Source organism: Petaurus breviceps, unplaced genomic scaffold (genome assembly GCF_028583685.1).
Source record: "Petaurus breviceps papuanus isolate PSGF00001 unplaced genomic scaffold, PetGlider_PUasm1.0 90825, whole genome shotgun sequence".
In the NCBI taxonomy this organism is placed as follows: Eukaryota; Metazoa; Chordata; class Mammalia; order Diprotodontia; family Petauridae; genus Petaurus; species Petaurus breviceps.
In genome coordinates, this window is record NW_027187353.1 from 11547964 (window position 1) to 11575097 (window position 27134).

Here is a 27134-nt window from a genome sequence, read left to right on the forward strand (position 1 = left end):
CGGGGCCGAGGCCGGGCCGGGCGGCCGCGGCTAGGCCCGCGCCCTCCGCCTCCGCCGCGGGCCGCCATGGCCGCGTCCCCCGGCTCGGGCAGCGCGAACCCGCGCAAGTTCAGCGAGAAGATCGCGCTGCACACGCAGCGTCAGGCTGAGGAGACGCGGGCCTTCGAGCAGCTCATGACGGACCTCACGCTGTCGCGGGTGAGGCGCCGCCGGGGCCGGGCTGGGGCTGAGGCCGGGCGGGGCGGGGCCGGGCCGGGGCTGGCCGCGGGGCCTCGGGTCAGGGCTGCGGCCCCGGCCGGGCGGGGCTGGGCCAGTGACAGGTCGCGGGGCCGGGCCTCGCTCTTTCCCTACCCCTCCTCCTCCCCTCCCCCCCTCCGCCGGCATCCCCGGCCCGGGAGCGGCCCCCGCCCGGCGTGGTGGCCCGGGGCCAGAGGGCCGAGGCCCAGCGCCCCGGGCGGGGAGCCTGCGCGTGCCCGCCGCGGAGGCCCCGGGCTCGCTGCCACCTGTGCGTGCGGCCCTCCTCGGGCCTCAGTTTCTCCTTCCGTCCAGGGGCAGGGCCTCCGAGGCTCCTTCCAGCCGGCGATCTGCGCGCTGGGAAAGCCCCGCTTGCGCTGCCTGCGCCGGGGCTCAGGGGCTCGTGGCGTGGGTGCCGGGCATCTGCTAAGCGCCAGCTGTGTGCCGGGCACTGTGCCAGGCGTCCGGACACCAGGAGACGGACCCTGCCCTCGAGGAGCCCCCGGGCCAGCGGGTCCCGGGACCGGGGATTGAGAAAAGGGCGGAGGGCGGAGAAGTCCGGAGGTGGGACGAGGAGGGGGCGCGCTCCCCGCTTGGGGCCGCGGTCCGGGGAGCGGCTCATGCCCGGCCTGAGGCCGTCTGGCAGGTCCAGCTGGGAGGCCGGGCCCCGGGCGTGCGAGGCATTGCATAACCACGGGAGTCAGGAGGACCTCAGTGGCCCCTGTGAAGCCTGGCCTTTCTTGGGGTTCCCTTCACCCGTGCGAGTGGGCCCCTTCTCTGCCTTCGAGGGTGCCCATCCAGGACCGGTGTCTCAAGGTCATGCTGCCCCCAGGGGAGCGAGAGCCGGTCACTGCCCAGAATGGCCAGGGGCTGGTGTCGGAACCGTCAGGGGCATGTCTTGCGAGCCCCGCTTGAGCCGGACTTGAAAGGAATAGGATTTGGGTAGGTGAGGGCGATAAAGGACAAGATGGGTGCGTGGAACCGAAGGAAGAAAGGCTGAAAGAAGTCAGGGCTGAGCGTGGTGCCTGCCCTGTTTGGAGCTGTTCTTGTTAGTGGCAGATAGGCGAGATGGGGCTAGAGGATAGAGAATTCTGAATGCGAGATTAGAAGTTCGGCGTCTTCTTGTGGGTAATAGAGAGCCCTTGGAGGGCTTTGTGGCAAGAGATGATAGGATTTTTAATAAACCACAACATAAGACAAGTTTTAGGAAAATGAGAATATGTAGTATGTAAATTTAAAAAAGTGTAGTATGGTAAAATGTAATCCTGTGAGGTTGTTGTTATTGTTCAATCATGTCAACACTTTGTGACCCCACTTTGGAGTTTTATTTGCAGAGATATTGGAATGGTTTGCCATTTCCTTCTTCTTTCACTTTAGAGATGAGGAAAGTGAGACAGGGTTAAGTGACTTGCCCAGGGTCACACAACTAGAAAGTGTTGGAGACCAAATTTGAGGCCCAAGGCTCAGTGCACTGTACCACCTAGCTGCTCTGACCCTGTAAGGGAGAATAGTACAGATACTTATCTTGATGTTACAAATGAGGAAACTAAAACTCAGGGAGCTAACATTTAGTAGAACTAGGACTTGAACTCAGGCCTTGTGACAAAGGTTCCTTGCTCAGTACACCATACCACACTGCCTCCTCACAGCATACCAGTCAAGCTAGGAAATAGAGGTGTCTTGGAGCACAGAGAGCTTAGAGGTGGTGAAATCTGTTAGGAAGCTGTTTAACAAATATTGATTGATTACCTGTTATGTGTAGGGCACTGTGTTATTAGGCCCTGTCATGGGTGATGTAAAGATGTTAGACATGGTGCCTGCTTCTTAGGAACTTAGACTACTGTAGGTGAGACACGACAGGCACACAACTGTAGTAAGTTGTCAGGTCCCATGTTGTTCAGTTGCTTTCAGCCATGTCCGATTCTTTATGGACCCATTTGGCGTTTTCTTGGCAGAGATACTGGTGTGGTTTACCATTTCCTTCTCCAGTTCGTTTTACCGATGAGGAAACTGAAGCAAACAGGGTTAAGGGACTTGCTAAGGGTCACACAGCTAGGAAGTGTTTAAGGCCAGATTTGAACTCAAGCAGAGGAGTCTCCAGGCCCAGCACTCTATCCACTGTGCCACCTAGCTATGTGTGTCAGGTGCCATATGATTGTATAATATTCCTTGGTCATTCAGAGAATGGAAGGAGCCTTTTTAGCTTGGGTTATCAGGGAAAGCTTGCTAGAGGACTGATTTTTCATTTTTTCCTTTGTACCTCTAGAACATTTTTGCATTTGCATTGTCTAGAACAATGGCTGACATAATCATGTTTATTGAAAAGAACAGCAGCTAAACAGGGTGTCATAGTGGAAATAGCACCGATTGGGAGTGAGGAAATGCACGTTGCAGTTCAATGTTGTTTTCGTCTAATGCATAATATGTTTATATAGCAACATGAAATAAGTTTATATTCATGAACGAAAAGTATATACTTTGGAACATTTTAGTGACATTACCCTGTAAATGGCAGCTTTATCTTCATTTAGTCATGACCTGCAAGTTGCATCCATGGTCTCTTTGCTGATACATCTTCAGGAATAGTTTTTCTTTGTTACTTCTAACAGTGACAGTTAATCATCTGAAGGTTATAGCAGCTTGATTGCAAAAGACTCTTTTCCAAGGTATCAGGGTTACAAAAGGAATCAGCCCCCTGCTTGATCTGTGTTAGGGCAAAAACATCATTTTTTCATAAATCAAGAACTGGCAGGGCCTCAGGGATCTTTTATTTCAATTCCATCACTTTCCAGATGGGAAAACTGAGGCTCAGAGAGATTACATTCCTTGCCCAAAGTCTTACAGTCAGTAGATGAGAGAAGATTCTGATTCTAATCCTTTGGTTTCAAGTTCAGCGCTCTTTCTATAGCGTTACATTGACAGGAAACATTGTTTTGATGTAGTTATACCCAGGGGATAAAATAGCTAATCAGTTTGGGAAGGGATGAGAGAACATTTATATTTGCAAAGTCCCAAGTATGGTTTGCCCTAGACTCAAAGCTGCAGGGAACCTAAAAGAACATTTAACCTAAACGTGTATTGAGATAAAGGAACCTAGTACCAATCAGAAAGATTAGTGACCAGCCCAGCATCACAGAACCACCAGGGGACAGAGCCAAAATTCTAGTTCCGATTTTGCCAGTAATGAGTTATGCGATTCAGTTACTTCACCTGTCAAATGAAGGAGTGCAATTAGATTGTTTCTAAGGCCCCCTTCCAGGTCAGAAATTCTATAGTGATCCTATTAAAAAAAATCAGTAAACGGTACTTAAGCACAGTGCCAGGCACAAGAGACAAAAGACAGTCTCTGCCCTCTAGGAGCTCACAATCTAGTTGATATTTTGCTAAAGAGGAGGGCATAATGGGAGATGAGATTGGAAAAATAAATTGGCACTGGTTTGTGGAGAACTGTGAATGCCAAGCTGATGAGCTTTTGCGAAAGTTCAGATATGAGAGGGTGATGGCCTAGGGATGGATTGGACAGATTTCAAGGAAGAAGCAATAGGATTTGCTGATTGATTCATGTAAGGCATCAGGAGGAGAAAGACACAGAGACAACTTGAAAGTTTTGAATATCTGGGGGAAATAGATGAAATTGGTCAGGTTGAGAGGGTAGTGCAGCGGGAGACAGTGAGTTTGGTCTTGGACATTTTGATTTGAGGTGACAGCAAGACAGACAAATTGAAATGTTTGGTAGGCAGTTAGAAATAACCAGACAAACTTGATAGGCAAGACTTGAAAGTCATCAACGTAGACATGATAGCTTCTGGCTAAGCAATTATCTAAAGGAATACTTTTCTTTTTAGGAAAGAATGTAGGGAAGAACCAGGGACCAAAGACTGTATCTTGGGCAATTCATTTCCCACCCTTAGGGAAAACAGGAAAAAGAAGAGTCAAGAGGATCCAGAAGAAGCATTAGGGAAGTAGGAAAAAAACATTCAATCACCAAACATTAAGCAGTTTCCCAGTCCCCAGCTCTGTGCTAGGTGGGGATACAAACAATGCCAGCCTTTGAGGAGCTTATACTTTGGAGGTTGGGGGAGAGGACATTTACATTCATATGCAAAAGAGATACCAGTTAATTTTGGGGGGTGGAGGAAACACTGGCAGTTAAAAGGATAAGGAAAGACTTCATGTAGACCTGGGGTTCTTAACCTGAGGTCAGTGAGCTTTTTTTCTTTTTTAGTATTTTCAGAACTGTATTTCATTATAATTGATTTACTTTGTGATCCTCTGTATTTTCTTTTATGAGTTTAAAAACATTATTCGGAGGAATCTGTAGACTTCACCGACCACCAGAGGGGTTGTGTAATTAAAAAAAAAGTTTATGAACCCTTGATGTAGAAGGCACTGGAACTGAGTCTTAAAGGAAATTAGGAATTGGAAGAAGAGGTAAGGAGGAAGTCCACTCCAGGTACTGGAGACAGCCAGTGCCAAAGCACAGTATTGGAGATGGAGCATCATGGGTAAGGAGCAGGGAGCAGGCAGCAGGCCAGTTCGGCGGGACTGTCGTATGCATGAAAGGTCCAGAAAGTTAGGATGGGGCCAGGTTGTGAAGGGCTTTAAATGCTGAACGTAGGAGTTTCTATTCGGTCATAGGAATACTAGGGAGCCATTGGAGTTTGAGTAGGGAGGTAATATGTAATTACACTGAGTTTGCTTTGGCTGTGGAGTAGAGAGAGGCTTGAGGTGGGAGATCAAAGAGGAGGCTTTTGAGATAGTTCAGGAGAGAGATTACAAGGGCCTTATATAGCATGTGAGTTGATAGAAAGTGACAAATTCAAGGGATGTGGAAGTAAAAATGACAAAATTTAGTAAGTAATTGATGGGATATGTGGGATGAATGAGAATGAGGCATTGAGGATTGATACCAAAGCTATCCTCTTTTATCTCTACACTGTTTTTAATTTTAATTTTTTTGCTTTTTGCAGGGATATTGGGGTTAAGTGACTTGCCCAAGGTCACACAGGTAGTAAGTGTTAAGTGTCTGAGGCTAGATAGTGCTCTACTCACTGTGCCACCTAGCGACCCAACTTCCAATGATTTAATTATCATTTCCATGCAAATAATTTCCAGGTCGACATATACCCTGCCTTTATCTCTGTCTAAAGCTCCCATCTTACATTTCCCCCTGCTTGCTGGACATTTCTGCCTGGTTATCCCATATCAACATGTGTATACAGAATTTGCCTTTCCCTTCTTCCTGACTTCTTGTTTCTTTTGAGAACACCACCTTCTTCCAGTTACCTAGGCTTGGTAACTTTTTTTTTTTGCTTTTTTTTGGAGGGCAATTGGGGTTAAGCAACTTTTTTTTTTTTTTTTGCTTTTTGCAGGGAAGGCTATTGGGGTTAAGTGACTTGCCCAAAGTTACATAGCTAGTAAGTGTTAAGTGTCTGAGGCTGGATTTGAACTCAGGTCCTCCTGACTTCGGGGCTGGTGGTCTATTCACTGTGCCACCTAGCCGTCCATTCCAAGTCGTTTTAATTCCACATTCTCATTGACTTCTCTGTCTACCCTCTTGTCTACACTCATACAGCTACCTTCCTGATTGTGAAGCATGTGCTTCATAAAGTTGGTGGATTTGACTCATCACTTCTCACCTGGACTATTAATCTTCTGACTGGTTTCCTTGCATCTAGTTTCTCTCCTCTTCATTCCATCTTCCAGTTGGATAGTTTACCTTTTCCTTAGCTTACACAACTCAGTAGCCAGATTGCTATTCTTTTTGGAGGGGGGAAGGCAAGGCAGTTGGGGTTAAGTGACTTGCCCCAGGTCATATAGCTAGTTAAGTATCAAGTGTCTGAGGTTGGATTTGAACTCAGTCCTCGGGACTCCAGGACCGGTGCTCTATTCACTGCACCACCTTGCTGCCCCCAGATTGCTATTTTTTCTTTTAGAAAAACATTTTCACATAAGTCATAATGTAAAGAAAAATTAGAACTATTGGGAGGAACCATGAGAAAGAAGAAACAAAACACCCAAAGAAAAGGAGAGCAAATAGCATGCTTCCATCTGCATTAAGACTCCAAAGTTCTTTCTCTGGATGTGGATAGTCTTTTGGAGTTGTCTTAGATCCTTGCATTGCTGAGAAGAGCTAAGTCTATCAAAGTTAGTCATTGCACAGTGTGGCTCTTACTGTGCATAATGTTCACCTGGTTTTGTTCATTTCAGTCAGCTTCAGTTCCTATCAGACTTTTAAGGTTTTTTTTTTTTTTTTTTTTTTTGAAATCTACCAGCTCATCATTTCTTATAGCACAGTAGTATTCCATTACATTCATATACCACACCTTGTTTAGCCATTCCCCAATTGATGGGCAACCCCCCAATTTCTAGTTCCTTGCTACCACAAAAAGAGCTGCTATAAATATTTTTATACATGTGGATCCTTTTTTATGATCTCTTTGGGATACAGCTCTAGAAGTGGTATTACTGGGTCAAAGGGTATACACAGTTTTATAGCCCTTTGGACATAGTTCTGGATTGCTCTCCAGAATGGATGGATCATTTCACGACTCCACCAACAATGCATTAGTGTTCCAATTTTTCCACATCCTCCCCAGCATTTCCAGATTGCTATTTTTTTTTTTAAAGCAATAGGGATTAAGTAACTTGCTCAAGGTTACACGGCCAGGTGTTTCTGGGTGGGTGCCAAGTGTCTGAGCCCGGATTTGATCCCCAGGTCTTCTCAACACTGGAGCCGGTGCTCTTACTTGCTGTGCTACCTGGCCGCCCCCAGATTGCTATTCTTAAAGCACAAGACAATGTCACTCCCTTAGTTGATGTACTTCAGTATATCTCTCCAATGTATCTTGGATAAGATAAACTTCTCTGTCATTTGAGGTCCTTCACAGTCCAGCTTCAGCCCGTCTTTCCAGGCTTCTTACACACAACTTCTTAGGGGCAGCTGGGTGGTACAGTGGATAGAACTCTGGTTCTGGAATTGGGAAGACCTGAGTTCAAATGCAGCCTCAGACACTTACTAACTGTGTGACTCTGGGCAGGTCACTTAACTCTGCCTCAGTTTTCTATAAAATAATTTAGAGAAGGAAATGACAAACTCCTTTGGTATCTCTGTTGAGAAAACCCCAAAAGAGATCACGGAGAGTTGAACACAATTGAAATGATTGAACAACAAATGTGCCTACTTGTTTCCTATGTGTAACAGTGTATCTCCTGTCTTTTTCCCAGGCTGTCCATGGACTTGGAATGCGTTCTCCTTCTTCCATCATTCACCTCATAGTTAATAATTCCCTTCAGGGCTCAGCCATATCCTTCAAGAGACCTTTCTTGATTCTCCCAGTTACTTGTGTGCTCCTTTCCCTCTTCACATCACTTTATTTTGTACATGTCTTGTGCTTGTTTATTTGTGAACATGTTGTATCCTTCAAGTAGAATGTAAGCTCTTTGAGGGTAGAGACTATCTCACATTTGTATCCTCAAAGCTTAGCTCAAGGCCTGGTACATAGAAGACACTTTGTAAATGCTGTTTACTGTTAGCTAATAGGGCCGTTGCTGCTCACTCTTTGCTGATGCCACCCAACAGCTTTTATTTCTTTTTTAAAGACTTAATAATATAGACACTGAGAGGGAGACAAATGTAAATAGATGTGGGAGAGAAATAAACAAGATTGAAAATGTCTTGGGTTAGTGTTAAACCAAGTCTCTCTGGCCCCTGTCTTCACAAAGAAAACCTTGGATCTGTTGAAAATTAAGGTGAAGGGTAAACAATGCTTATCAGATATCAGAACACAAATTCATTCTTTTATAGACTGGATGGGACAGGTCAGGACTGCTTTCGAGTTTGCAGAAGTGAGCATGTCATCTGCTAAAAAATGGAGTCGAAGTGCCTGCCTACAGGAGTGCCTAACCACAGAGACATTGAGAATACAGGCAGGCATTTTCCAAAAATAGAGTCACTGATCAAAAAGCAGAAAAGAGGCTCACCGGAAACTTGAAGGTTGTAATCACTGTAGTAGATCTGAAGTGGAGAAGAGGGCTTTGAATTTTGAGACATTTTCCACAGTGAAAATCCACACCTTGATATATACATAGGCCACAGATCCCTTTCGTTCTCCTCCCCCTTCCATACCCAGTTTAGTTTAACTAATCAACAAGATAATCAGGAGTCTTCCCTTCTAGAAAATTACCAGAGGTATCCCATTGAGGACAGGGAAAAGTTGGTCAGTTTACTCATCTGCTGTTTTTCTATTAGTCTTTGCTCTTGTGAATGTTGCCAAGGGTCTCTGATCCCTCCTCACTCTGCCCTGTGGACCTTCTGTTATATGCAGGGCCAGTTCCTACCAGGTGTACTGTGGACTGCATCAAGAGGAGGGTTGGTAGAAAGGGTGACTGAGGAAGAGACTCTGGTTCCCATATTGTCTTGAGTGCCTCAGGCTTTAAAGTGGGGGCTCTTGTCAAACACGTGGGCCAAGAACTTTGGGAAGGAAGGCAGCAGCCACTGAGAACTAGATGTGGTTCATTAAGAGTAGGTCATGCCAAACTAACCGTTTCCTTTTTGTTAGACTAGTACAGTAGAGGAATACTAAAAACATGCTTTACTCCTAGATTTCAGCAAAGCTTTTGAAAAAGTCTTTTTCTTTGTGGATGAAATGGAGAGATGTGTAGATAATGTAGATAATATGTAGCTAGGTGGATTTGGAACAGATTGAATGACTAGACCCAAAGAGAAGAGGTTATCCGTTAGCTCTCTACATGAAAGGAGTCCTTGGGTAGTGTGCTTCAGAGCTTGGTTATTGCCCCTGTGCTGTTTTAAATCAATTTTCAATGAAGTGATAAGATTTTTATCAGTGATCTGGGTGAAAGCATGAATGAAAAACATCGAATTGCAGATGACAGAAAACTGGGAGGAATAACTAAATGCTAAATACCAGTTAGGAGCTAACAAGATATCATTGGGTTGTATCTACAAAATGAAATTTATTAGAGACAAATGTAAAGGGCTGCTCATGGGTTCAGATAATCAACTGCACAAGTATAAGGTAGATGGGGGAGGGATGAACACCAGTTCAGAGTACTAGAACTATGTTTGAAGGACCGAGGTTCAAATCCTTGCTTTCCCACTTGTTGAAGTCACATAACTTCTTTGGGCCTCAGTTTATTCATCAGTAAGATTAGGTGTTTGAATTAGCTGACCTCCAAGGACCTCTCTCATTCTAGAAAGTCGTTTCCTAAATGAAAAAAGATCTGGAGGCAGCGAGGTGCTAGAGTGAACAGAGCATTGGACTTGGAATCAGGGAGATCTGAGTTGACATCCTGCCCCAGATACATTTAATGACCCCAAGTGAGTTATTGTAACATTCTTTGTGATCCTTAGGCTCCTTATCTTTAAAATGGGACTAATAGTATCACTTACCCCTCAGGGTTGTTGTGAAAATCAAGAAAGGTAGCATGGATAATATACTTTGCAAACATGAAAGCACTCTATAAATGCTGGCTATCATTATTAGACTCAGTATGAGTGAAGAGGTGACAAGACAGCACAACCTTAGGCTGGGTAAGGGAGCCATAGTGAACAAACTGAGGGAAGTGGTAGCTTTACTGTTCTCTGCCCTGAGCAGAACACTTCATATGCACAGGGTTCGGTTTTAAAGACCCCACTTTGAGTAGGTGGGCCATATTCAGAGGAGAACAACCAGAATGGGGAAGATATTAGAGCCTGTGCCACATGAGGACTGACCAAAAGGGACATTTAGCCTGGAGAAGACTTGAGTCCAGATAACTCTTTGTGTTGGAAGGATTGTCCTGTGAAAGAAGGATTGGACTTACTCTGCTTGGGCCTGGAGGGCAGCACAGTGGAAGCTCCAGGGAAGCAGGTTTAGTTTTTACTATAAAGACAAACTTCTGAGCTCTTGAAAAATAGAATCAGCTGCCTGAGGAGACAGGGAGAGTTTCCCAGTTTAGGATGTGTTCCCATGGAAGCTCGGTAAGACCTTGAGAGGGATGTTGGGTGGGGGGAATCCTGTTCAGCCACAGGCTGAACTAGACCCAAAGTCCTGTTCCATTTGGATTCTGTGAGGTTTTTCTGTGAGCCAGGCTTTGATCATTCTAACACTGGGGTCCTCTTAGAGCTCTGGAGGCCTCTAGGTCAATGCTTAATGAGCCCAGGGAATGATGATCTGGCAACTGCCTTTTTGTTTCTGTTAGAACTTTGCTGCCCTCTCTGAGTGTCTCTGAAATTATTGTTTCTAGGTTCAGTTTCAGAAGCTTCAGCAACTACGCCTCACACAGTCTCGAAACCAGTACCATGGAGGGTCGTTACCCAATGTGAACCAGCTGCGCAACAGTGCAGCAGAATTTCAGGTACCTTCACATATTTATTATCTTGAAATGGAATGGACTATAACAATAAGGTCTGTTTTCTTTTGGCATTTTATAGATGAGATGGGCTTGGGGGTTGAGTGCTTATACTTACACAGGAGAACTAGTCCTGTATAAATTCCCTGTTCTTTGGAGAAAAATTCATTGGCAGCATTTTCTGTTATGGTTTCTGCTGGGTCTTTGTGAAAAGAACTTTAGATAACATTATTTCCCACATGCAGTAACTGAGGCACTGATAAGTGCTTTTTCTGTGTGTATGGAGAATTTACTATTAAGTGAAGTATAAAGTAGAATTGGTGTTTCAGCCAGTTCTGAATCTTGTTGCTGTGATTTCTATTAGAGCCATTTAAAGTTTTAGTTTAAAGCTGGGGATAGCTGGTGATCTTAGTTTCCTGAAAGGTGAGCTAATTACTCTATTTGACATTACATTGGTACTGTATATGTGAGGCACATAACTTGATTTGTTCCAATCCTTGTTCCTTTCAAAAGCACCTTGCCCTCATTTTTGTTGTGAAAGCTGTGTTTACTTGCTTACTGGTGTCAAGGAAAGGTTATCATTTTAGCACAACTTCATTTAGTGTATTTTTCATAGGATTTAATAGGGATTCTTAAGTGAGCACATAGTTGGGCTTGTAGTGATTGGGTTAAATGCTTGTCTTATAAAGATAAAAACTTAAAGCAACCCCTCTTTTCAAGGACCTTTCTCCTGGGAGGATACAGCATGTACACAGATAACTAAATGTAACATCCTTTAAGGAAGGTGAACACTCACAGTTGGGGGTGTCTGGAAAGGATTTGAGGAGGGAGGGGGGATACCTGAAATGAACCGTGAAGGAAGCTGAGCATCTTCACAGAATGAGGTGATTAGGGAGTAAGTGCCCTCCACGCGGATCCTTTGAGAGGGCCTGGAGAGGAGAGATGAAAAGCCAGGGTCAGGAGGAGCTGAGTGCTCCTAGAGTTCGTGAAAAGAGGAATAAATGTTCAGGGGCGGTGTGGGGCAGGGCTGGGGGTTGTCAGGGCTTGCATTACCTCCTAGAGGAGATCAAGCATCACTGAAGAGCTTTGAACAGGGAAGCGAGAGGGTCACCCTTAGGCCTGATGGATGCTTATTTGGGCATCTGTGCAGTGGATAGATCGGAGAGGGAGTCCACGGAGGAGGCCATTGTAATGGTCCAGGTGAGAGACAAGGGCCTGAAGAGAATAGTCAGAAAAATGGACGAGAGCAGGTCCGGGTGGGTGGGGGTGGGGAGCAGGGCCGGGGCAGTGAGTGTCCAGAGGGTGTTGAGTCATCAGTGTCCAGAGCGGCAGCATTCAGGATGGACGAGGGCTGAGAAAAGACTGTCGGATAAGTTAAGAGATTGTTAGGATTCTTGGAGGAAGCAGTCTCATGCGTGTAGGATAAAATAGAAATGCCTTTGTTTAGGTTTTAAAGCTCTTTAAGACCTGGCTCCAGCCTAGCATTCAAGTCTCATTGTGTACTTCTCCCTTTCCCATATTCTTCAGTGCAGTCCACCTGCTTTTCTCTCTGCTTCTCACACACGACACTCCATCTTCCATCTTTGTGCCTTTGCACTGTCCCACAAAGGCAGCTAGGTGGCCCACTAGTTGCAGTGCCAGGCCTGGAGTTGGGAAGACTCCCCTTTTTGAGTTCAAATCTGGCCTCAGACATTTAGTAGCTGTGTGACCCTGAGCAAGTCACTTAACCCTGTTTGCCTCAGTTTCCTCATCTGTAAAACAAGCTGGAGAAGAAAATGGCAAACCACTCTAGTATCTCTGCCAAGGAAGCCCCAAATAGGGTCACAAAGAGTCAGATACAACTGAAACAACTGAGCAACAGCAACCAATGTCTGGAAGGTAATCTCTCCTTGACTCTCTCCCTATGAGCGTCTTTCACTTCTTTTAAGATGCAGTTTATTCACTACCTTCTCTATACAGCCTTTTCTGATCCTTCAACTGCTAATGCCCTCCCTCCCAAGAGCCATTATATTTATTCTCTTTATATCTATTCTGTAATGCTTGTTTCCTCTGGTAGAATGCATGTTCTTTGAAAGCAGAGATTGTTTCATTCTTTGTTTTAGTATCTCAGTGCTTGGCACAGAGTAGGTGCTAAATAAATGTTTGTTGATTGACTTTTTGATAGAAGTGGTGAGATAGGAAGCCACATTTCAAGGGTTTGAGCAGTGAGCAGGAGGTGAGGAAATAGTGAGCATAGACAATTTTTTTCTAGGAATTTGGCTCTGAAAAGAAAAAGCACTAACAAGACAGTAACTTGAAGGGATGTTAGGGCCAAATGAAGGTTTTTTTTGAAAGATTGAGGAAGCCTAGGCAGTCAGTAGGTGAGAAGAAATTGATGGGACAAGCTTCTCTGGAAGAAAAAGAAAGGGTTGGCAAAATTTATTTACCTAACTGTGTAAAGGTTGTGCTCCCTGTAGAACTCGAGAGCAGGAATGATTTTTCATTTTGTCTCTGTATCCCTAGCAGCTAGCACTGAGTCTTGGGGGTGTTTGATGTTTTTTAATTGAATTGACTTAAGAACCCTGGAATGGCTTGGAAGGTAGTTTCTTTTCAGACACTGTAGCTAAGTAATCAAGAGTGGGGGAGAGGGTGATGACTTAGAGGGGATTAGAGGCATAGAATATGGCTAATAAAAGATGACTCATAACAGATGCTTTCATTTTCCTTAATAAAGTAAGAAGCAAATTTTCTTTTTTTTTTTTTAAAGCAATAGGGGTAAAGTAACTTGCTCAAGGTTACACGGCCAGTTATTTCTGGGTGTGGTGCTGAGTATCCAAGCCCGGATTTGATCCAGGTCATCCCGACACTGGAGCCGGTGCTCTTACTCGCTGAGCCACCTGGCCGCCCCTAGAAGCAAATTTTCTACTGAGAGGATAGAGGGAAGGGGATGTTAAGAGATTTGAGGAGAGAAGAGGGTAGGAACGGCCACTGTACAAAAATAAAAGCATCACTGTATAGTGGAAAAGGCCCAGTTAAAATTTGTAGTCGATCTGATCTTCACTTCCAAATTTACCTTCAGTCACATTCATAGCATGAAAGGAAGAGCCAGAAAAGTTAGGTGGTGGCAGGTTTGGAGTTTGGCAAGGCATGAGTGGCAGTAGGACAAAGGGGCAAGTGATGGGAGAAATGAAAGGCTAGAGGTGAACAGGGAGGGCTGAGTAGACCAACTGAAGATAGCAGTGTTTATCAAGACTTCAGTGGGCTTCAGGAAGAAGTAAGGCAAGCAGTGGGAGAGATGGAGGAAATCATAGGTAATGATTAAAGAGAAGAATTTCAGAGTTTGGGATCATAGAAGCAACACATTTGTGTTGTGTCCACCCTAGTTAATGGAAGGGAGAGAAAAGTTTGTGTGGCCTTCCAGGCTCCTTTACTGATTGAAAGAGAAAGGTCCCTGAGGCCCAGGCTGTCTCGGTCCAGTTATTTCAGATCCCAGAAGCCCTGGGTCCTACTGGTTACAACATGAGGTCAGTTGTAGACCCATCCTTGTGGATGATAAAATTGATGATGTGAGATAGGAGATTGAGTCCTGTTTTCTACATTTATTTCTCCTGTACTCTCTTGTTCTCATTCTGTGCCTTCCTGCCGCCCTTTGTCTGGCTATAGTCCAAGGCAAGCCTATTTCAGGCCTGCTTCAGAATTTTCTCTTCCTTCCCCTGCATCACAATTTATTCATCCAGTGCAGCTCATTTCACTCATGTCAGTAAAAAAGAAAAGCCACCTCCTGTTTCTGTATTAACATTATAGTTTAGAAAGCACTACCCTTAAAAGGTCTCTGTGAGGTAAATACTGCAGACCAAATGGTATTGTTCCCAATCAGGTACTATCCTCTTGGCTATTTTGGGCTCCCTGATACCCCAGGCCAAGTTTGTTTCATTTTTCTAGGCCTCCCTCCTCTCCAGGAGAGAGTGGTTGGGGAAGAATTGACTTGGAATTAGGAAAGCTTAGGAGAGGGGAGTCCAAATAGTTTCTCTTGAGGTTTTCTTGCTTTGTGACCACGTGCAAGTCACTGAACTTTGGAGCATATGTTTCTTCATTTGTAAAGTGGGGATAATAATACCTGTAACTATTGTCCCACTAGATTTGTTATGAGGTGTAGGTGGGGTAATTATCCAAAATACTTTTCAAACTTTAACACATACGTGGATGTCAGTTATTGAATCAAGTCTTAATTCCTTCTCTGTAGCTAATCTGAGTTGTTGGAGAGGCTTAACCTAGGGCTAGGCTATGGAGGTTAACTCCATAAAGAGTTGTGTCCATAAAAATAGAAAAGAAAATAGCTTACCTTTTTATATCACTTTACATTTTACAGATCCTTTCTAATATTCTTATGAGACAGTTATTGAAAGCTAAGTCTTATTATCCCCATTTTACAGATGGGAAATTTGAGTCTTAGAGAGATTCACTGACATATTCTTGAACCCAGGTCTTATGACTTTGAATCCAGAGCTCTTAACAACTCTACCACCATCATTGAGTCAGTCAGTAAACCTTTTTAAAGTGTTTACTTTGTGCCACACATCCCCTGTATTCAGTTTAATTCAATTAGCATTTGCTAAGTGCTGACTCTATGCAAGGTACTGTGCAAAGTCATACCTGACAAAGCTGATAGACTGGAGTTGGGCCATCTCTGTTTGTGAATTTTTTTGAATAGCTATGTATTTCATTAAAGAGGGCCTGTAGTTCACTGGGGCTTGATGCAGTTGATAAAAAAATAATAATAATTTGCAAGCTAAAGCATTTCTGTGTTCATTAGATGCTGCCTTCTAAGTGGTGGTCCACTCTAGTAAATGGAAGGGAGAGAAAAGTTTGTGTGGCCTTCCAGGCTCCTTTACTGATTGAAGGAGAGAGGTCCCTGAGGCCCAGGCTATTTTGATCCAGGTACTTCAGATCGCAGAAGCCCCAGGCCCTACTGGTTACAACTAGAGGGTGTAGGAGAAGTGTGTTATTAGCATCATCATCACTTCACAATTATTTCATACTTTAAGGTTTGTAGAAGTACTTTCCTCACAATAGTACTATGAGATGGATAATGCAGGGGTTATCCCCATTTTATAGGTGAGAAGACATTGTGAGAGGTTGAGTGAGGTGAGTATTGGACTCAGGTCTCCTGACTCAAGTCTAACTGCCTCTGGTGTCCTGGCAAGAGTGCTGTAAATGAAATCCAAAAACCTGGCTCGTTAGCACCTATGGAATCTTGGGCAAATTGCTTAATCTTTCTAAGCCTTGGTTTCTGCATCTGTAAAATAATAGTATTTGTACTACCCACTTCACTGGGAGATTGTAAGGAAGTGTTTTGTGAATCTTAAGTTGGTAAATTAATCATTATAATAACCTTGAAGTAACTTCTTGCCTTGAATTTTCTTATCTCCCCAAGCAAATCTCGAAACGTTCTCAGGATCCCAGCTCTTGGACCTTCTTGTTCCCCTCCTTCTCAAGGGCCTGTCCCATCCTCTTCTTTCTCTCCTACCTTCTTTCTACCTACAAATATATAGTTTATGCAAAGTAGTAGAGGAATTCAAAGAGGAAAAAGACTTGACCCTTGCCCTCAGGGTTGGGTATTATTTGCTATAGGAGTCTTGGCCCATAGGTGATTTCCTAAAGATCCAGTATAAGCAAAACTATCTGGCAGCTCTACCACATCCCAACAATTTGGACTCTTTTAAGATCTAGGTTAAGCCTCTTGAACTTCCAGCCCCGGTGCTGCTAACATGGCTAAACGTACCAAGAAGGTCAGAATTGTTGGTAAATATGGAACACATTATGGTGCATCCCTCAGAAAAATGGTGAATAAAATTGAAATTAGCCAACATGCCAAGTATACCTGCTCCTTCTGTGGCAAGACCAAAATGAAGGGACAGACTGTGGGTGTCTGGCACTGTGGATCCTGTATAAAAACAGTAGCTGGTGGTGCATGGACCTACAGTACCACCTCTGTAGTCACAGTCAAATCTGCTATCAGAAGACTGAAGGAATTGAAAGACCAGTAAAATCTTATCAAATATCTGTAGCCCATAGTCCAACAATAAATGGTTAATTTATTGAATTAAAAAAAAAAGGATCTACGTTAAGATCGGATTCTTCTCTAGTCTACTCAGAGAACTTTGGTCATGGCTCTGTCTTAATAATTTTTCCTTATGAAGTATGACTATCTCCTCACAAATTTAAAAAATGAGAGGCAGTTACTGTACCCAAGGTCCACACGGAGCCAGCTGTACGTGGTGCTCCCTCTACTGGCCCTACAGGGGGAGCCTTTTGTCCACATACAATTTCCTTACTTCTTGGAAAGTAGGTATCAAACTGAGATTCAGTTGAATTAATTTGCATTAATTAATCACCTCCTGTGGGAAAGTCATTGTACTGGGTGCTAAGATCTAACACATATTTTATTTAGGATAACACCCCTGACCCTGTGGGATTTGCAGTCAAATAGATGTAAGCAAAAGGATCCTTTTTGTGCTTATATATGGGGAGAGATGAGGCACATTTATAAATCAACTCTTAGAATGGAATTTTTTCCTGGGTTTATTTCCATCAATGTGCATCTTACCCATTTTGTGTTTGTTATTAATAATTACATTGTCATAAATTGTAACAATATTATAAATTGTTAGCAGTATTCCATTTCAGAGGTTGACTTTTTCTGATCTTGTCCCCAAATTTGGTAGCTCTATATAGACCCTTTTATATTATCCATGGTTACACATTGGATACGTTTGTTTGTTGATTTGACTTTAGCCTCAGACTTTCAGGAGCATATCTGAGATTATAGGAGCCTAAAGTTAAAGGTAGAAGGGACCCTGGAGGTCATCTAATCTGACTTTCTCCCCATAAAGCTGAGGAAACTGAAGTCCAGAATGACTTACCCAGAGTCACACAGCTAATTTTGCAGCCACAGAAAGAGCCACACTCTACTGCCCAGAGTGCTCTTCTCTTGAGAGAAATGATGGAAACTCCTGAAGGTTAGACAGCTCATTGTTCTTTAAGGTGCAATTTGGAAAAAATTGGAGCGGTGACCAAGAATATAGTTCTGTCAGCTTTAAAAATACAGATGTGAGCACCGCTGCTTGATTTCCGCTGTTTTAATCCCTTATTTCAGGAAAGTTTGAACTTTGTCTTTCAGTGCCATGGAGGATTCAGCTGTCCTAGTGATAAAGGGGAGAAAAAGAATGATTTAAGAGGATTTGAGATACTCTCAGGGCCCAGGACACAGTGTGTGATTTTTATATTAGTTAAAGCATTAGAGTATATGTACTTAAACATGTGCGCATGTTCATATGTATATATTTACATGCATACATGGGTGTACATCTATATTTACATGCATACATATATGTGTATGCAAATATATGTTCCCATTTTCCCTGTAACTGTGACAAGTATTGCTCCTATCGATTACCAAAGTTGTAGATTTCAAAACCAACCCTACTGTTCTCATCCTGTCCTGAAGAGATACCATTTGTGTAGATAATCAGTAAGCATTTATTAAGGACTTGCTATGTGCTAAGCACTGTAATTAGAAGTGTCCCCTTGAAACAGTATTAATATTGATATTACAAAATGTTTTCCTCACAGCAACCCTGTAAAGTGTGTAGTGCAAGTATTATTATCCTTGATGAAACTGAGACTTAGATTAAGTGACAAAGACTTTTGTTATTTGGTAATTCATTTGACTCACTGTCAATATTGACTAAGTGCCTATACTGGGTAAGGCACTGGGGAGAAGGCTGATGCAGAAATAGATAAGATGTGTTACCTGCCTGTAGAGAGTATAGTTCTGTGTTGGGGAGACAGAGCATATACACATGTAATTTAGCAGAAATAAACAAGATAGGATTTTTATTTATCCTTCAGAAACTGATATATTAAAATCTTTGTTTAAAGATTGTGACCCAGTTCTTGATAATTGGAGATATAAGATGAAGTAATCTTGGCAGACTTTCTAAGACTGATATATACAATAAATGGTTAATTTATTGAATTAAAAAAAAAGGATCTACGTTAAGATCGGATTCTTCTCTAGTCTACTCAGAGAACTTTGGTTATGGCTCTGTCTTAATAATTTTTCCTTATGAAGTATGACTATCTCCTCACAAATTTAAAAAATGAGAGGCAGTTACTGTACCCAAGGTATTCTTGGGATTCTGCAGGCCTAATATACATTGGCAAACTGTGGATTAGGAGCATTTAAACAGCCTTCATATCCTCCTGTTTTATTTTTTCTAGGCTACTTACTACTTGGTATGGCCAAGAAGTTTAGGATCTAGTAGAGCTCTCGGATGTGTTTCTTAGCTAAGTAGATTTTGCCCTTAACAGCAGTTAACCTACCAAAAAATAGAACATGGCTAGCAAGTAGGTTCCTTTCTCCAGCTTCATTTTGATATTGTCATAATGATCCTGACTGGGCTGGAAGATCTAGGCATCTCATGCCAAGTGTAAAGGTTGAACTTGAATTGTTTAATCGTTGTCTGGATAATTGGCATGAGTCTTTATGAGACTTGATGCTGTCAAAAGGATTTTGGGACTATGGATGCAATTGATACATTAGCTCCCCTGATTTACTGATTCTCGGTAAAATGTTATTCTAATATTTCTAGATAAGTCTAATTTTTAGCCTGTGCCAATGAAAGTAGTTCTATTCTGCTTACAGTTTAAAAAACAGATCTTTTTGTCTGAATCTCAAAGGGGATGGTTAACAACTTCAGAAGTTAAAGAACTGAAGAAGGATGAGGACTGAGAAAAGATCATTGAATTTAGCAGTAAAGTTTTTGTTGGTAACTTTGGAGAGAGCATTCATTGGGAGTCTGATCACAAAGAGAGGAGGAGTGAGAGATGAATTCAGCTTTTTCTAGGAGTTAGATTATGAATGGGAAGAGTGTTGTGGTACAGTAGGTTTATTATTGTAATTTATATAGCTTTAAAAAAAATCCTTCATTTTTTTGAGTGTCAGAACAACCCTTAGAAGTAGTTGCTTTAGATATTATTATCCCCAATTTATAAATGTGAAACTGAGACTGATGATCATTACAGTTGCCCAAGGTCACAAAGCTGGGAAATGTTAGAGACAGGTTTCACAAACATGGCTTCCTGACTCCAAGATCTGTAATCTCTCCATTATACTGTGCTGCCGCCCCCTTCTATCCTTAGAGAGAATATGCCAAAACTGCATTTAATTGTTTGTGAGGGGATGACTCAGTGTCATCGTTGGTTATACTATGATATAAATAATGTGGGGCATAGAATTTATTCTGTCACCATACTGCAAAATGCCCATTTTAATGTATTGGTTGAAAAAATATAGTATGACATGCTCAAAGCTTTAGGGATCCTTTGAGCTATAGGTGAATCTGGTGAATGTTGAAAAATAAAAAAAATTTTTTTTTTTTTAGCAATTGGGGTTAAGTAACTTGCTCAAGGTTGCACGGCCAGTTATTTCTGGGTGTGGTGCTAAGTATCTGAGCCCGGATTCGATCCCCAGGTCATCCCAACACTGGGGCCTGTGCTCTTACTCGCTGTGCTTCCTGGCTGCCCCTAAAAATAAATAAATTAACTAAAAAGAAAGTGGTCTCTCTGGCATTGCTAATTATTTCTTCACTGCTAAATCAGTAGTCTTTTCTATTAGCCCTTTCTGTAGCTTTTGACATTCTTCCTCCTGGACACTCCTAACTCTTATCCTTTCCCTCCAAATCCACAACACATAGTAGATGTAATCCTTACCTTCAGAAGTTGACATAATGAGATTGACAGTTTTCCCTTAGGACTGTCTTCTGTCTCTGTCAAACTCTTCTAGTTTGTTGTTGTAAAGTCATTTTTTAGTTGTGCCCAAACTCTTCATGACCCCATTTGGGATTTTCTTGGCAGAGAGACTGGAATAGTTTGTCATTTCCATTTCTACATAATTTTACAGATGAGGAAACTGAGGCAAACAGTTAAATAACTTGCCCCAGGGTCAGACAACAAGTAATTGTCTGAGACTGGATTTGAACTCAGGTCTTCCTGACTCCAGGCCAGTGCTCTCTTGTGTCACCTAAATTCCTTCTTCTTCCAGTTCACCAAACATTTATCAAGTGCCTACTATGTGGAGAGCAGGTTCGCTCCATCTATCTTTATTACCCAGTCCAGATTCTTATTTCAGCCTTCTATCAGCCTACAGGTCATTCTCCTTTTTTCAAGTAGTTCAGACTTCAGTTCACAGACTACATCTACATCTTAACCCCTGTATTCTTTGAAATTTCAGTATCCAAATCACTTTATCCTCAAACAGTTTTGCCTCTCAGCCATGTTCCCTTGGTTCTGACTATCACTCGTGACAGTCTTATTTCCATGATCTAGAATTCTGGAATTTCTTTCTAACCACAGCTTTCTATTATCCAATTTTTTCTTGTCTCTCAAACCTCCTAAAATCTATTCTTTAGCTTTACCATGATCTCTAGTTCCTCTGCCACTCCCTGTTTACCTATTCCATCACCCCTGCTCTGACCTTCTTCCTTTCCCTTTAAAGTCTTGACTAGATGGTTGACCAATTTATCAGTATAACATCAGCTGCCCTTGGCTTCCTTGTCTCTTTGTCCTATCACTAGTATTGCCAGACCCAATCTTATATCATCCTCACTATATACTTTGTCTACTCCTACTCATGTGCTATGGGATACTGCTAGAAAAAGTCATGCAGCTGGGCTGACTGAGTTTATTTCTGATTTCTAATCTTACCTCAACTGAGCCTTTACTACTGCTCAGCAATTCTTTTATTTGCTAATTGTTTATCATAATCTCTGTAGCAGTTATTCCAAACATTTTCCAGTCTCTTCGGACCACCTGCCTCCCTCTCAGCAAAAACCCTTATCTGTTACTTTGCAAACAAAATAGAATATATCTATTATAAGCTCTCTTTCTCTTTATTCCTTGGAATCCCTTTTTAACATACCTCCTTTTCACTTCCTTTGCTCCAGTGTCTGATGAACAGGTGGCCCTTCTTGTGAAGGCCGACTCCTTCATTGGTACTTTTAGTACCATGCCCTTCCATCTCTTTGGGGGGCTTCCCCCTCAATATTTCCCTCATTTTTTCATTTTTAATTTCTCTATCTTCTTTATGACTACCTACAAATATGCTCGTGTATCCCCATCCTTTAAAAAAAAACTTTCATTTGACATTGCCATCCCTTCAAGTTAGCATCCTTTATCTCCTTTCCTTTCCGCAGTCAAAAATCCTAGAAAGGATCATTTATGCTCACTTTATCCATTTCTCCCTCCCTTCCCCACTGCCCCCAGTCTCATCCTATATTTCTCAGACTATTTCAGGCTATCTTCAAACATACTATTCCTTTGAAAGTGAACTCCCTGGTTATATGTAATGGGGATAAGCTAGATGCATTTCCAGTAAGATCGGAGGTGAAACAAGGATGTCCATTATCACCACTGTTATTCAATATGGTACTAGAAATGTTAGCTTTAGCCATAAGAGAAGAAAAAGAAATAGAAGGAATCAGAATAGGCAAAGAAGAAAATAAGTTATCACTCTTTGCAGATGATATGATGGCATACTTAGAGAATCCTAGAGAATCAAGTAAAAAAACTGCTTGACATAATAAACAACTTTATCAGAGTTGTAGGATATAAAATAAACCCACATAAATCATTGGCATTTCTATATATTACTAACAAAGCCCAACAGCAAGAGATAGAGAAGTTTCATTTAAAGTTACTTTTGGTATTATAAAATAGATCTGACTTTGTGTGAAAAGTGTTTTGTAATTGAATTCATGCAGTTCCTGGGTTTGTTTTGGCAGGTGAACTCCCAAATATTTTATAATATCTACAGTAACTTTAAATGGAATTTCCCTGTCTCTTGCTGTTAGGCTTTGTTAGTAATATATAGAAATGCTAATGAGTTATGTGGGTTTATTGCATGCTGTCCTGAGGAGGGAGGAAGAAAAAACTTAAAACATATAGGGGTGAATGTTGAAAAATAAAAAAATTTTTTTTGGCAATTGGGGTTAAGTAACTTGCTCAAGGTTGCACGGACAGTTATTTCTGGGTATGGTGCTAAGTATCTGAGCCCGGATTCGATCCCCAGGTCATCCCAACACTGGGGCCGGGGCTCTTACTCGCTGTGCTTCCTGGCCGCCCCTAAAAATAAATAAATTAACTAAAAAGAAAGTGGTCTCTCTGGCATTGCTAATTATTTCTTCACTGCTAAATCAGTAGTCTTTTCTATTAGCCCTTTCTGTAGCTTTTGACATTCTTCCTCCTGGACACTCTTTCTTTCTCAGCTTTTATGTCAGTTTTCTCTTTGTTCCCCTTCTATGTGTCTCTTTTGCTGAATCATCAGCTTCTTCTAGATCACTAAGTATGGGCATCTTTAAGTCTCTCACCAGGGTCCTTTTTCCTCTGTATGTATTCTTCCTTGGTAATCTCATCACCTTCCATAGTTACATATCCATTCTGGGGATATAATTCCAAATCTAAATTTGGAAAAACAATCTTTTTTTTTTTTAAATAAAATCATTTGTTTTATTTGATAACATTAGATTTTTATGCCACAAGGACACAGGCTCCACCAACACCTTTGATTTTTTTCTCTGTTCACATGCTGAAGAACTTTGCCTTCATGACAACTGGCTGCTGGGGGAATTTCCCTTTTCCTAGGACTTTGTAGTTGCCGGACTGTACAACATCAGTGATAGGGACATGGCCCTCCTTGTTTTTGACAGCATTAATCCTGGTCTGTTCACTGACCAGTGCCACAGTTTTTCAAGGTTGAAAGTTGGGCAATACCTTTGGTTTTTCTTCAAGTGGTAAAGCCTCATACCCATTTCCTGAAGTAACCTGGATGATATTTGTTGAAGTTGATCTAGTGATGGTGCAGCTCTCCTGCATTGCCTCAGCCTCTGGGATGCTTCTGGTGTTTGTCGATGCATGGCTGTGGCTGCCATGCCCACGGAGCTTCCACATCTTCCTTAGTTGGGAAGGCATGTTGTAGGCCACCACAAAAGAGAAAAGAAAGCTGTGCCACAAATGTTGCGAAAAGAGCAAAGAGACAGGATACAATCTTAATTTTTCTTTTGACTTCCATCGCAGTATTACAAGCTTATATGCCTATTCCATAAATAGAACTATATTCTCTTAGTTAGAAACAGTTGTCAATTTTTATCTAAGTTCAAAGACTATAGGTTAAGAACCTCTGCTTTAAACCCATTCCTGCTACACACTTTCCTTTGTCTCTTGGGTGCCAACCATGTTGAGTGTCACCCAGGTTCACAGCCTTGGGATCATCTTTGATTCTCCCCTCTTCCTTATATCCTATATTCAGTGATTTCCTATTTTAACTTTCACAGAATGTCTAGAAAAGTAACCTCCTAATTGATCTTGCTCCCAGTCTCATCCTTCTGCAATCCATACTTTTCACAGCTGCTAAATTGATATTTCTAAAACAGGTCATGTAACGCCCCTTCTCAAAAATCTTTAGTCATTCCCTTTTGCCTTTAGGAAAAGGTATAAAATCCCCAGCCTAGCTTTAAACATTTTTTCTTTAATTATGAGTGTAATAACCATCAACAGTCATGAACATTTCACTAAACAAAGAACAGAAAACAGGATTGTATATGAAAATAGTGAATCTATTACACAAGCTTGTTTTTTCATGTTTATTAAATTTAACATAAAAGTTGTAGGTAGAATACTGGATCTGAAGTCAGGAAGACTCATCTTCCTGAGTTCAAATCTGGCCTCAGATACCTACTAGCTGTGTGATTCTGGGCAGGTCACTTAACCCTGTTTGCCTCAGTTTCCTCATCTGTAAAATGAGCAGGAGAAGAAAATGACAAATCACTCCATTATCTTTGCCAAGAAAACCCCAAAATAGGGTCATGAGGAGTCAGATATGACTGAAATGACTGAACAACAACCAACACTAACTACCCTGCCTGCTTCTTTCCCCTTCTGAACTTCCTGCTGTTCCTTTCTTTTTCTTTTTTTATGTTTTGTTGATACATTTTGTTTTTTACTTTTTTTTTAAATGACTGTCACTCTTGTCTCCTCCCCTAAACCCCATAAAAGCCCTACACAGGTAACAAATAAGTGTAGTTAAGCAAATAAATTCACATCCACTGGAAATGGATGTCTACTTTTGAACTTCTAGTCTATCACTTCTCTGCAAGTACAGGTAGGAGGCATACTCCCTCATCAGGCTTCAGGAGTTATGAATAATGGTCATTACATTTACCAGAAGTCTTAGTCTTTCAAAAATATTTTTCTTTCACATAATTATAGTCATTGTATACATTGTTTTCCTTATTTTACTTACTTTACTTTGTATCAGTGCAAACATATTTTCCCAAGCACCTCAGAATCCTTCCTCTTTGTCATTATTTAAGGAACAATATTTCGTTATATTAAGTTACAATAATTTGTTCAGCCATTCCCCAATTGAAGTGTACCCACTTTGTTTCCAGTTCTTAGCTTACACAAAAAAGTGCTTCTGTGAGTATTTTTGTACATATGGGCCATTTTTCTCTGTCTTTTACTTTGGAGCAAATGTTTTATTAGTGATACTGTAGGGTTACACCAGATTGACATTTAAAGCCCTCTCTGTTCTGACTTCTACCTACTTCTCCAGCTTTATTTCATATTATTTCCTTTTATACACACTCTGATCCAGTCATATTAGCCTATGAGATGTTTCCTGTACCTAACATTCTATCTCCCAACTCTCTCTGCCTTTGTACAGGGTGTTCTTCCTTATTTAGGATATATTTTCTACTCTTCCATACCTCCTAGAACTTAGAGCACCCTTCTTCTTAGATATGAAAATATCTCTTTCCTTCCCAGCTCAAATGTCATTCCTGTATGAGGCCTTCCTCATCTTTCCCACCCCAACAGGTTTTTAGTGTTTTCTGCCATTTTTTTTTTGTAATTGTATGCCTAATGCCCTACAAATATTTTTCATTTGTGCTTAGCTGTATACATGTTTCTCTCCTTAAATCCTCTTTTCCTTTGAGGTTCTTGCATTTCATATCTACTACTCAATCAGATCCTGTTAGCTATTGTCTATGGACCCCTAGATCACTTCCTTTCATTCTTCAATAAGTTTGGTACCTAGCTTAACATTTTTCTTTCTTTACCAACTTCCACCCTCCTACTAGGGGACTTCAACATAGATTTTGATCCTTCATCTAATACACTAACCACTCATTTCTTCAACCTACTCACTTCTCATTACTTTTTCTTCCACTTCACCTCATAAGGTCATAACCAAGATCTTGCCATTCAGAAATTCTGTTATACCGTTAATCTGACCACAATCTACTGATTTTTCATCTCTCCCCTTGCCTTCCCTTATAAATCTCTTCATTTGCACCATTACCTCCAGTCCCTTGAACCCTCTATTCTTTCTCAGACCTTTTCCCTTGGGACTGACTACTCTCTCTTTCTTTTTTCATCTTGATCCTTTGGTGAACTAATTTAACTCTCTCCTGTCCTCTTCTCTTGAATTTCTAACCCTGATTATGCCCAGCCAAGCCTTAGCCTTGGATCATTCCAAACATTTGTCCCTTTAGCTCCCCTGCATGTGCTACTGAATGAACATGGAGAAAATCATGCAGCCGTGTTTACTGGGCCCACTACTGATTTAAGTTACATAGCTCAACTAGGCCCTCATTGCTGCTAGGCAGTCCTACTATACGGCGTACTCCCTTTGTTAGCTCACTATCCTGTTCTCCACCATGGTTTTTCCCAACCATTTTATCCCTCCTCAGACTTCCTCTCAGCCGAGGACTTTGCCTCATATTTTACAGAAAAAATTGAAGCCGTTTACCATGAGCTCCGTCTTCTCTTCTCTTCCTCATCTCTTGTCATTCATATGCCTTCTGCCCCATCTCCTTCTTCATCCTCGTTCACATGATAAAGTGGCCTTAGTGTTTACTAAGGCTAACCCCACCGCTTGTTCAAGTGGTCCCATTCTATCCTATCTCCTCCAACAGATTGCCCTTCCCCAACCCAGTCATCCTCACTCTATGATTTTTTTTAATCTTTCCCTATTTGCTCATTTCTGACTGCCTACAAACATGCTTCTGTCTCCCTCATCTTGAAAAAAAGTCACTTGATCCTTCTTCCATCCCCTGATATCATCCTACATCTCTTCTGCTCTTTGTAGCTAAATTTGAAAAGACTGTCTACAGTAGGTGCATTTACTTTCTCTCCTCTTGCTCTCTTCTTAACCCCTGACAGTCTGACTTCTGACCTTGCCATTCCATTGAAACTACTCTCTTCAAAGTTATTAATGATCTCTTAGTTGCCTGGACTCCTCACTGTCCTTCCTCCCCCCCACCCCCCCATCCAAGCTATTGACAGGGTCTGCACATTTCATCTCTGCAACATTTCTTGAATACATCCCCTTCTTTTCTCTGATATTGCAATTAGTCTGGTGCAGACATCACCTCACATTTAAAGTATTAACGATAGTCTTCTGGGGGGTCTGCCTGTCTTAAATCTCACCCTGCTCAAGTCCATCCTCC

The 27134-nt window shown here is 41.9% G+C and overlaps 1 protein-coding gene across 1 annotated transcript in view; it reads left to right on the forward strand.

Moving 5' to 3' along the window:
- The first annotated feature begins 30 nt into the window (after positions 1 to 30).
- The window catches only part of CRTC3 (CREB regulated transcription coactivator 3), an 89911-nt gene continuing 62807 nt past the window's right edge, over positions 31 to 27134 (forward strand). The window contains exons 1-2 of the mRNA XM_069071312.1: positions 31 to 198; positions 10483 to 10593. Of these exons, the coding sequence (XP_068927413.1) occupies positions 67 to 198; positions 10483 to 10593 (243 nt within the window). The 5' untranslated portion in view covers positions 31 to 66. The remainder of the gene's footprint in view (positions 199 to 10482; positions 10594 to 27134) is intronic.